This window comes from Hippoglossus stenolepis, chromosome 17, assembly GCF_022539355.2.
Source record: "Hippoglossus stenolepis isolate QCI-W04-F060 chromosome 17, HSTE1.2, whole genome shotgun sequence".
Lineage (NCBI taxonomy): Eukaryota > Metazoa > Chordata > Actinopteri > Pleuronectiformes > Pleuronectidae > Hippoglossus > Hippoglossus stenolepis.
The window spans coordinates 20,074,825-20,087,523 of NC_061499.1; the positions used below are offsets into that span (position 1 = coordinate 20,074,825).

The window sequence follows — 12,699 nt, forward strand, 5'->3', positions numbered from 1 at the left end:
CTGTGAAGTATTGACTGCGGGGCTAACGTTAGCATGCTTGCTATCTAGCCCCTCGGCTCCTCGGTACACATGGGCTGTTGTACTTTCCGCGGTACTCTTGTGTGTTAGACTCCTGGCTTCACATGCTTTGTGTATTATGTCCGTGTAGAGGTCACTAAGTAAATCGTGCATGTGGTCGCCTCATCAGTAAATCGTAGTGGCTCCACTCGTGCACATGTACTCAGTCCCAGTGGTTCCGGAACCATGCGTCTCTATGATCAGAGTTCAAGTTGATGTGGATCTTCTAACAGATTCACTCATTTAGACCTTGTTTTGTATGCAGACGTTAGATTAACCATGACTGCAACTCATCACAATATACATCTGTAAATGTTGCCTAGTGCAGTGTGCTCAGCTTTATTACATCTTAAACTGTACAGGCTGGCCTCATGTCTCCGACAGGGAGTTTCTTGATGGCATCCTGTTATCAGATGTCACACAGCTGTATCTGGCTCATGATCCTATTGTTTTCTCTTCCAGATAAGTCAACATGGGAGCATATAGGTATATGCAGGAGCTATGGCGCAAGAAGCAGTCCGATGTGATGCGTTTCCTCCTCCGCGTCCGCTGCTGGCAGTACCGCCAGCTGTCCAACCTCCATCGTGCGCCCAGACCCACCAGACCTGACAAGGCCCGTAGACTGGGTTACAAGGCCAAGCAGGGTGAGTGCCGAGCCCAGACCTAGAGCCCAAGTGTGAGATCCCTTTTTATCTTCTCCAGGTCCACTGATCATGTTTTATGTTTCATTCAAACAGGCTACGTAATCTACCGTATCCGCGTGCGCCGTGGAGGACGCAAACGCCCCGTGCCCAAGGGTGCCACCTATGGCAAGCCAGTGCACCATGGTGTCAACCAGATCAAGTTTGCCCGCAGTTTGCAGTCCACCGCTGAGGTGCGTTCAAGTCACTCATTACACAGATGCTTTAAGTCCAGGAGAAATGAGCTGTGTTTATGTGATGCAGTTTCTATGTGTTAAGCTGTTGTGATGGCAAATGGTAATTCAGGCATCAGCTTCAAATAGTTTGACAGTTTAACATTTAAAAAGATGTTGAAAGGTTCTAGAAGACGTCCAAGAGCCTAGTGGATTTTCATCAGACCTTCTGTGCACCAAGTCATGCTCCTGTTGGGTCACCTGCATGACACATTGGCTGAAGAGTCGTATATCCCGTGGTTGTTATTTGTATGTAGTAGCACATACTGTGGCATTACATGCAGTACACCGGTTTGAATTTCTAAAGATCCTTTCTGGTTTGATTTTATTAAGGGGACGTTGACACCAAAACAGAGTTGGTGACTTGATGAACTGCAACAAATTGTCACTCAGTTAACCGATAATAAATTGGACTCTGAAGATAATGTTTGGATTGTTGGTCAGATAAGAGATGAAGACGCCACCTTAGACTCTGCGAATTATCAAAGTGTTGGACTTAAGATGAATAAATGTCAGATTGTCAGATACAGCTGGCTCCAAGTGGATACGTGGCTTTCCAACACAGATGAATATAAATGGTAATGGCTGCATTACATTTCGTTGTACTATTTCTGAGGAATGGTTTTGTACAAGCTGGCTCACTGACTGGACATCAACCCTTGATACTGTTCAAACTGTTTCCTGCTACAGAGCAGAATACCTTCTGCAATAAGTTAATGAGAGCTATAATTGGTGAACTAAATCTTTGACATTTCTGACCTAGAATGTATTAGGGTGGTGGGATACATGTGGCTGCAGTGGACCTCTTGGATTGTCTCCCATCTTATTGCTCAGGCCACAAAGGAAAATGGTGTAATTGCAGCACAGTAGTTAGTATTTAAAGATGGTTCATAGTCCTCAAGTGGGTAATTGGCCTGTTAGCACAGATGAGTCACGACATGTCATCTCCATCTATTGTGAACACCGTAAGACAAATCTTTAACAGCATTTGATGTTGCACACTGGCTCTTCTGATACCGTAATACCCTAATCAGACAAAACTTGAGTGTTGAACATCATAAAGTGAATACACATTTCTAAATGCAATGATGGCTTAGTTCATGTTTAGGAAAAGTTCTGCTCATATTAGCTCAAATGTCTGATTTAGAGGCTTTGATTGAAATTTGAGGTGGACTGGAAGATTTCTGACCAAGATCACAGGTGCTCACTCTGAAGGATGTTGGACATTTATAGATGTATTTATGTAATATAGATCACGGAGCAGCAGTTAACTGGTGTTACTGTTTTGTAGGATTTCTAGATGAAGATCAAATTTCATGCATCCACTTGGAGTCGCCAAAGTACAAAGTAGCAATTGCAGCTTTAACAGTGTCATAGTATCTTTGAGTTTATTTTCATATTGCACAGGGTGGATTTTAACATTGATTTAACCAGAAAATCATTCATTAAATTTATCTCTCTATATTTAAATTTCCTAGGAGCGTGCTGGCCGCCACTGCGGAGGCCTGCGAGTGCTTAACTCCTACTGGGTGGGCGAGGACTCCACCTACAAGTTCTTTGAGGTGATTCTGATCGACACCTTCCACAAGGCCATCAGACGTAACCCAGACACCCAATGGATCACAAAGGCTGTGCACAAGCACAGAGAGATGCGTGGCCTGACATCTGCAGGAAAGAAGAGTCGCGGCCTGGGCAAGGGCCACAAGTTCCACCTGACCATCGGAGGCTCCCGCCGCGCAGCCTGGAAGAGGCGCAACACCCTGCAGCTGCATCGTTATCGTTAAAGCACGTCTGTACATTTAAAGAAATAAACATCCTTTTTATGGTGACAGTCCTGTCTGTTTCATTCAGATGTTTTTTAAAGAACCTGTTTTTGGGGGTCTGTGTGAATTATTATTTTATAACCTCGGTGTGGGTTATGCACTGCTGGGTGGTGTAAGGCCAAAACTCCACATGCCTACTGGTGGTTGATAACAGTCCCACCAGGACTGTGTGGACTGGTACAGGCTGCTCCTGTACCCTCCCTGACTCCACACTGTCCTGCTGCTGCATCTGTGGTAGCAGGTCAACCTTAAAATATACCAGCATGTAGACATAATCCGTTACTAGTTGAGCAACACCCGGGTCAATTTGAGTGGAACCATGGATGTGGAAGTCCAGTGGAGGGTTACATTACAAGTTGCACATAAATTTGCCAAAGTTTAACCATAATATGACTTCTGACTACAAGTTAAATGGGTGAGAAATATTTTCTCAAAACACTTGCAACAGTGTAGTCATAAAATATCCTTCAATTTGAACCAAAAAAAACAAATTTCAAAAGATTGAAACTCAATCAGCATAAAGCTCTTTTCAAAGTTGAGAAACTATTCACATCACACAGTTCTTTCAGTATTGATCAAGCTGGTGTCATTTTAATTCAAATTAAGTTGAAGCTCAGCTTCATATAACTTAAAATCTAATACATTTATTGTTTCTCCATGTGATCACAGTGACTTTATGTAGGGACCAGATCATCAGCAGAAACACACGCGTCATATTTCTTCATGACGTCCTGGGAGAGGGATCCCTCATGTGGCTCTGAGTTTTATACAATGTTACCTCTTTTAGTGAGGTTTTCTTTGGTTTTTTTCTCACTTGTCGAGGGCCAAGGACAAAGGATGTTGCACCTTGTTGAGCCATAAGAGACAACTTGTGAATTTGATGGATAAGAATCTAGACCGCTACAGAGCCTAAAGTGGTTTGCACAAGACTGTAAACACAGAAAACCTTAAGTCGGGTCTAGAAGGTGTTTTGTGGTCACCTATCATCTGGGCGAGGTGGAAATTCAGACATCTGCAAACAGGCACTTGAAACTCAGGTTTCCAGTTTCAAGAACTGCACAGGGTACAATGTCCAAGATGACAGTAGAATTCGCTAGTGTGATGAATAACCTAATACAGGCTTGTAATAAAAATACTATATAATGTAATATTGAATTACAAGGGATTTAGTAGCGCACCCCCCCCCTGTACACTACACACTAACTCTGAACATTTCGAAGACATTTTAGGTTTACATACAGTGCAATTGGAGACTGTCCAAGACTCAATACTTAGATCTACTGTCACAAATTTAAATGAAAAAAAATGTAAACCATGCCAATCTACCCTGCTGTCTGTGACCTGTCTCACTGAGTTATTTCTATTTAAAATTATGGTGATATGTAATTTGTGATATGCCTCACATGAAATCCTCATGTTTATATGAAATCATCGTCAAGGAGATTTGGCACCAAAGACCCTGTTTACTTTCACCGGTTGCTCGTCCACTGGCTCATTCCCCTGTCGCTTAAAGAAACCCAATCTGGGTCCCTTTGTACTTTGGAACTACTCACCTACTTCTAAACCTCCACTCATTTCTTAGGGTGTTACAAAGGCAGTCTGGGACAACGTGATGTATGATAGCATCAACGCATGCACGGCACCGAGACCTTTCTCTTCAACCTCCATCGACTCAATCACACTGTAGCGACTTATCTTAATTATGACAGCAGAGCACTTCATTCAGAATCAAGGTGGCCTTCTGTGTGCTCTATAGAACAGGTTACATGAGGACAGCAGGATTTAGGATTCTGTGGAGAGGCAACGTCGATATTATGACTGTTTGCAGTCAAGAGTCTTTGTTTTCTCTATTGATATATTCACTTGGAAACACTACACAAACACACACGACTGATTCTTATACTAAAGTGAAGGTGATCCTGGCTGTTTTGGGGGGGGGGATGTGAGGACGTGCAGTCTGGGAAAGATGATATCCTAGAGGTGTTTGGGTGTGACGTGTTTTAGACTTGAATTTGTGTCACTAGGGCTTTTAACTCTGCAAATGTATAGACAATGCTGGTAGATTTCTATTGTCAGCAAACCCCCACGATAGAAGATAAGCTACTAGAGTATAACAGTATCTTCTGTGTTTAAATATGAGTAGGATCCAACTTAGAGTGCCCATATTATACTAATTGGGTTTTCCCCTTTCCTTTATTGTGTCATATCTTTTTGTTCTTCTAAGTTACAAAGACCAAAGTCTGTTGCCATGGTGTCACAGAAAACTCCTCAAGGTCCTGACACACATTTTGTTTTGCATAAAGCATCTGCGTCACAAAGTAACATGCCCGTCTACTTACACTTTTTACTGTGACATATAGAGACATGTTTATGTGCACCAGTAGGTAAAGAGACAAGGAAGGCAAAAGAGAAAGACATGAAGCAGACTGACGAGATGCTTAATTTCACAGTTTGTCCAAGGTGAGACATTAAATAGTAAATTAATTATTTGCATTTACAGAGCAATAATCTAGTCATAATGACTGATCACTACAGGTCACATCCACTATTCATATTGTGATTCTTCATCTCTCATAAGTTCACATGGTATCTGAGGTAATTTGTGGTTCAACGTCTTGCCAGGGACACTTTGACATCTGGACTGGAGGAGCTGGGGTTCATACTGCCAACCTTTTGATTATGGAACAACTTGTTATTCCCTGTGAGCCACAGTCCGGGAAAGAAACTGTATAATTATTGTATTATGAAGCTGGCTATGGTGGAAGAGGTGAATTGTCAACTGCTCACATAATCAGAACCGGATGCATCATCCTCACAACCAGCCCTCCACACACACTTAACCACACTTCGTGTTGCACGTAATCATCATGAAGTGAAACCTGAATGTTCTTAGGGACCATGTTCTCTGAAATACCTTCTCTATGCCAAATGCAAGACCACAGGGCATTATGGTAAAGGCCTGACTGTGCCCTGTTCTGAGGGCTCATTGGTTCAGATGTTTGACTAGAAACATTTTAGACAAAGAAAAGTCAAATTCCTGTTCAAACAGCATAAATAACTCCAACCATTGAAGAAGTTTCAGGGACATTTCTGTCCTTTATACATTGAAGAGATTTTGAGTTCATTCTATCAATCTGATTTCTGACTTTTATTTACTAATATGAATAAAACCTTTACCCCAAAATCTTATCCATTTACTTTATAAGTACTCCAGCTTTAAAAGACATCACATTTTGAGGGTATAGGCAGTATATATTAACATCAAAGCCAGTATGAAAACAAAAGGTGAGGAAATAATAATATATGATCTACAGACTCAGTATTCCTCCCAGAGACTCCATGGGTTTTTGTCCCAATTGAATTATTTATTTATGAAGCAACTGGATGGTAGATGTTATAGGTCACTTGGCTATAGGTTGAATCAGATAGTGATTCAGCCATTTGAGTTTTAGAACATCATTAATGTTTCAATTCAATTTCAAGGTTCAACATATTTGTATAGCGCCGAATCATAATATATTTTATCTCAATGCACTTTATATATAAAGTAAGGTCGAGACCTTGAAAATAAATAATAAAATAATGAAAGGTAAAGGTATTCACTCTGCACCTCTTTGATTATCTTTGGAAAAACTAACAGACTGTACAGTTTGAACTCAAACAGGTCATTCCAGGTCAAAGACAGTTTCACTGAGCATCTGAAACTGAAACTAGTAACACAACACATCCTCCAGTCACATTTCTACATTTTTGTGACTTGTCAGATTTTTCTCTGTGTAAAATGCTTACGCTTGTTAAAAGGATCAGTTCATTGCTGGCTGTGGTATTTGCTGACATTAAGATAAATCCACAATATTACCAGCCCTATCTTTACAGATATAGCCATTTTCCCCTGCATTAGGTCTGACAGGTACTCTTGAAACAGAGGTCAGATCCAATCCCATATTACCACAACTTCTAGTAATAATGAACAGTTTTAATCTGAATCTACCTGAGTGCATTCCAGTTCATTTTATCCACACTTTTGTCTGGACTCTAAAGATCAGTCCGTTGCTCTTAATGGTTAAAAGCTTTAACAGTCACCTGTTAAAATCTAAAACTATTGTACTTGTTTCACAATGATGCAAAAGTTTCATTCTTTTGAAGGCACACCTACAGGGACACAAAGTAGAAATCTATCTGTATTACGGTGCAGGCGGGGTTCAGAGAGGTTGCCCTGGGGTTGAAATAACCCATTCACATTGAGGTATATCAGAGTGAGTAATGCTGCCATTTCTCGAAGCAAACCTGATCAGTGTGGCACTTTAATTATGCAAGCTGCCTGCTAACTTCCTGGTTGTCCCACTCTTTATATCTCAAAGGTAGTAAGTTGTTTCTGAAACACTTTTTATCTTATTTGTTGAAATCCTCTTCATAGCATGAATAAAGTTATCTGAAAACAAGAAAAAAAACTGGTGTCTTTGGCCCTTTCAGTTGTAACAAAGGCAACCAGACCGAATTAAGTGATCGGCTGACGTTCCTGTCCGTCACTAACCGACCAGCCTGCCTGTGACCATATAATAAGAAATATAATCTTCTAGCAGTTGTCAGTCAGTGCAAGTTCCTTTATCTTTAAAGGCATTAGGCCTTTTGGGGTTTTGCTATTGCTACATAGCTAGCGTTACCATAAACAGCTGAAGAAACATTGTGAGTTCAGCAACTAACTTAACTCATTTAATCTCCAAGCTGTGTCCAGCACAAGAAAGCAATGCTAATGCTAAGTTTTGTTTTGCTTCTACTTCAATCACGTCTCTGCTTCTATCGAAGTTGGCAAGTTCACCAGTTGGTCCCAGTCCGGTTGGCCAACCCTGTAATTTTCTGATAGTCAAAGTACCTTTCAAAGAACGTAATCTAATATTTTATGCAACTGGCTGAAGCCCTCTGTCAACATCCATCACCACCACTCTCTCCTGGAAAGAGGCTACACTCTGTGGCAGAGAAAACATACATGTGGTGCCTCAATTTTAAACATCCATTTCCATCTCAAGAATCACTTGGAGCAGTGCTTTCTTTTTTAGGGACAGAGTTAAAACACATTTACACTTGGAGGAAGCCCTGTAGAACTATAGCTGATCTGATCAGGCAGATCCACTGGAGCAAGTTCCGATTTGGTGTACCTTATCTTTGATTTTAAACATCTAAATATATCAGAGATCGACTATGTTGTGCCATAATGCATTAAACGTGATATCATAAAATGGTGTGCCTTTCGGCATTCAATAAATTTAGTTATCAAAATAAAATATTAAATATTAATATTTTATCATTAATATTAAATAATAACTTTAATTGATTAAAGTTACCTCGGGGCACCACCCTTCAAAGGAAGGGAAAAGATAGCCAATTTATTGATTAAGTCTCATAAAAGTACTAACTACAAATTTGGAACTCTGATTAACAATTAAATTAATAACTATAACCAAAATTACCATATAGATAGTTAGCTAAGTTGAAGGATATGGAGTTCTTGACAGTGTAGAGGTTGGCAAAATTCACTTATGCAACATTAATGAAAAAACATTTGTGAAAGAAAAACATTTATTATGAATATAATAAAGTATAAAAACACAAATTACTAACGGTGTAATTACTAAACAAAGATAGGTATGTGAGTGTCTGTGTGAGTCAGCATGCTTTCAAAATGGCGGCTGGCCAAAATGATAACACCCTTCCCCCCCCTATTGGAATGTTTACGACCTGTGGAGATAATTAGGTGAAGAGTTATGCATGTGTCTGTGTGTGTGCCAAATTAGAGAAGGTTGCTAGATGCATGCAAGGAAGGACTGAAGAGCATAACTAACATTAAATCTCTCAACAACTTGTAACCACAATATCACAACACCACAAATCAAACTTATAAACATCACACAGAATCGAATAAACAGTCTTGCTTAGCCTAGTATAATTATTAAGCCCAGTTGTGTTACCCGTCCGTGGAAAGGGGAAAAAGAGTTGCTGTGCAGTTCGCAGTTCTGTGAAGTCGTCTTGCTGGTTTGTGTGGCTCCCGCCTTAGTGATTCTGTTGAGCTGTGCAGCTCAGTTGCTGGCTGAAGTTTTCCAGCAGGACATCGAGTCGCTGCTTGAAGGGTTGGTAGAGCTTGGAGTGCGAGGAGGTTTCCTTGGTGAGATGAGCTGGAAGCTGCACCTTTGTGCTCCTCTCGAAGAGTTGGATGGAAAGAGAAGATGTGAGCTGGGGAAGCCAGGCTTCTTCCCTCGGCGATGCAGGAAAAGAGGCTTGACAGCCTTCTCTCCGTGGAGGGATTGTAGAAAGAGAGAGAAAATAGGGGGAACAGGCCTTATATTGGCCCGGTGACCTCACAGGTCATGGGGTCCAGAGTGACCAATGGGAGTTGAAACCTGTGTCCCTGGGGGGGTTTTCACACCTCTGTGACGTTGATGGCCCCTGGGAGACTGAGTCCTGGAGGGAAATGCGGCTTCAGGCTTTTGATGGCACATGTAGGGCGAAGTGTGGTTTCACCAAAAACCATGTCCCAACAACTATCTAGTCGAAAAACAAACAAATATTAAGAATATATGTGTAATTATTTTTTATGTTTTGCTTTGCTTTTTACCATCATCAGTGTCGGATAAAAAAAAAAGACATGATGAGCAATACCTGGTGTTCAGCAGACGTCGTGGGAGGAGCTCAGTTTGCCTGGTCATTCGGTTCTCAGTCATCTCCCTGACCAAGGCCCATCTTCCTTAGTTCCGCATTTTATGCACCAACTCTAGAAAGAGTCCTGGTGGTTCCAAACTTCTTTCATTTCACAATTATTGAGGTCACTGTGCTCCTGGGAACACTCCAATCTTTAGAAATGTTTTCAAACCTTTTTTCTGATCTGTGAATCACAACCATTTTTATCCCAGGTCTACGTCGAGTTCCTTGGACTTAATGGCCTGGTTGTGACCTGACATGTAGCAATAGTTGAGAAAACGTTCTAAACTTATATGTCCATTGATCTCAATTAGATATATCTGTACAGTCACATGTTTAGTGTCATTATAAATATCTTTGTTACTTTAACTGCTGTTGAATAAATGAATGAATACATTGACTGGGTCATGGTGACAAAATATTCCAGTGCTTATCTAAAAAAAAGCATTTCCCGGAGCCACCGAGAGAAAGGGTCAACTGAGAACACGGAAGGGTGGAGTGAAAACAACGGTCAACTCTCACGCTTCTCCCTCTCTATTGTGTGACCACACATTAGTCTGAGGGGCAGCAGCCGCTCCTGATCTGCTCTGCAAAAATCCCAAAGAAGGAAAGTGGAGAACGGGATGTTAACGTGAGGGATGGCTTACTCCTAAAAGGTTTCATTGTGGCCAGGAAACATTAGCTGGGATTGAGTTCTTTGGGAAATGCCTGGTGCAGTTTATGGAGAGAAGGGAAGCATTTTTGTGTCATGTTAACCCAGTAAGAATTTGGTGTGGGAGGGAATATCCTAAAATCCTCATGACATTAACTTAGAACCAGATCCACTCGTTGCTGTACATCAATATCCACTGTTTAGTACTGCTGTGTACTACCTGCATCTAATAATATATATAATTATAGTATTATATTTTAACCATGAAGTTAAAGAAAGCAACTGCTGTCCAGTAGGGTCAAGATTTAACAAAGTTTAAACATCGGGTTTTCTTTCAATACGAGATGTTTTCAAAGCAGTAAAGTCAAATATCAAATATCAAATATATGCTGTGAGTTCTATGGTGTGGCCTCTAGTGGAATATCTATGTTGCATGCGTAGTAATATCAAGTATGTGAACAATTCACGATGCATCTGATTGTCCACACAAACATGACCGAGGTACAATCCATGAACCATGTGGCTGGAACAGTGGATTTGGAGATGTCCTAAATCCACTGCTCCGTGTGTTAGACCATGTTATCGTTGTTCTCAGACGCCCAGATCTAATTGTACCACTGCAATGGTTTTTGAGTGATTTTTTTGACTATGCTTTATATGCCATTGATGTTTTACAAAAAATGACTGTGCAAACGTCTTTGTAATAAAAATGACTTAAAACAACACTATATTTAATATTAGGCCTGTTTTCAAAGGTACTAGAATAAGAAAATCACATGGTGAATCTCCTGCATAACAAAGATATAATAAAAGAGGCCTTGTTCTTTGTTTCAATACGGTTGCAGACATGTAGGGCCTTCAGCTTAATCAGGTTCGGGTCTTCACTAAAGATTCTTCTAGACTTCTTAGATATATTTGGCAGCTGCAGTGATTAACATTACAATACTGGAAAATACACAGAATAACTTTACTTCTGTAATAATTTTAAATTCAATTTATATAATAGAGTAGCTACTGCCTGATGTACATAAAGGAAAACTTGGGTTAAATGCAGGCAAATGGCTGATTTCGAATAATACTCAGTATAAAGACTTGTACCTTCATGTAGTGCTTTCGTTGTGTTTGTAAGTGATTAAAGCAGAGACAGCTTCGTGTTATTAATCTTCTCTATAGTGCAATTTAATGTGCTGTGCTTCAAATTTAGATCAGAGAAAAAAAACAGTTCTACGCTTCATGTGTTCCTCTGGGAACAAACAACAAGTCGTGTTTTGACAAACTGGTTATACTTTAAAAAGAGAAAAGAAAACTGTTCATGTGCAAATCAGACTTTCTGCCAAGGCTAAAAAGAACACAATGTGGTCTGAACTCCAAGTGAAACTATACTACATTATAAAGCATTTACTTGTTAGTACATATATTATAGTAATGAATTTGGCCCGGGGGCGAACGTCATCACTAAAAGCAGTTTCCATTGTATTTACTATCTACTTGTTTGGGTGCAGCTTTCCTAAAATACTGGTTCTGAAAAACGAGGTCCTCCAGTAGCTGCAGGTCCGACCTGCACAACATTCAGGAGGAATTCCTGATCACTCTTCCTGTGGAGCAGCTTCAGTTCAGCCACATTCTTAGATTCTCAGACCTCGTTCAGACCTGGGATAAACATATGTCCAGAGTGATGTGCTAACAAGGGCTCAGCGCCAAGCACAGGTCTGAACACACCCCAATGTGCCCTGAGGTCCAATCGCTCAGACCACATTGGGAAGTGGTCTGGATGTGGCCACATTCTTTTCACTTTGTAAACGCAAATGCATCCAGGGCCACATATGAAGGAGCACCTACTCAGCCGACGCCCTCTGACCTGCTACAGTTTCCACATATTTTTATTCTTCTCAGTAACCATACATTGATTCATTGACATAATGACTGTTACTCATCTTATATTGGTAAAATCTTTCTTCATAGTTGCACGCATTTATTCATTCTGCTCCTGACCCTGTTCACCTGCTTTCTCCCTCTTTCTCACCGACACACAAACCTTTTTATCTGACACACCCAAGGTCTAAAGTCAGACTGGTAAAGAATGGTAAATGGTTTGTATATATGTAGCACTTTTCTGGTCCTGATGACCACTCAAAGTGCTTTACAGTTTTACATCCACGCATTCACACAAACATTCATACAGTGCATCTATGTGCAGCACTTTTCTCTACAACATCATGTCTTCGCAAACACAAATGACAGTCGTGATTATTTGCAATTACAGCAGGGAAGTGAGATTCGCTCTCAACAGGAAACACATTCAGGACACATTTTAATGGCGGGTGTGAACAGACAAACTTAGTACTGTCCACTTGTGATTGGATCTCTCAGGATGGATGTTATTGGTCTCAGACGATCTGAGTTAAGGTCAGAGCTCTAACTGTCGGAGTCCACAAAAGTGTTTTGTGGACTATACCTTTAACCCTTGACTAAGGTGAGGATAGACTTCACAAAAAAATATATATAACTTTTAACAATGGGAAAAAGTGAGGGATCCCTCTCCTAAAACAGACAGGAATGCA

The 12,699-nt window shown here is 40.6% G+C and overlaps 1 protein-coding gene across 1 annotated transcript; it reads left to right on the top strand.

Moving 5' to 3' along the window:
• Positions 1 to 486: 486 nt before the first annotated feature.
• Positions 487 to 2,799, top strand: rpl15 (ribosomal protein L15). The gene is made up of 3 exons (XM_035182744.2): positions 487 to 701; positions 795 to 931; positions 2,449 to 2,799. Exons 1-3 carry the CDS (start codon positions 530 to 532, stop codon positions 2,752 to 2,754), a joined length of 615 nt encoding a protein of 204 aa, XP_035038635.1. The 5' UTR covers positions 487 to 529; the 3' UTR covers positions 2,755 to 2,799.
• Positions 2,800 to 12,699: the final 9,900 nt, after the last annotated feature.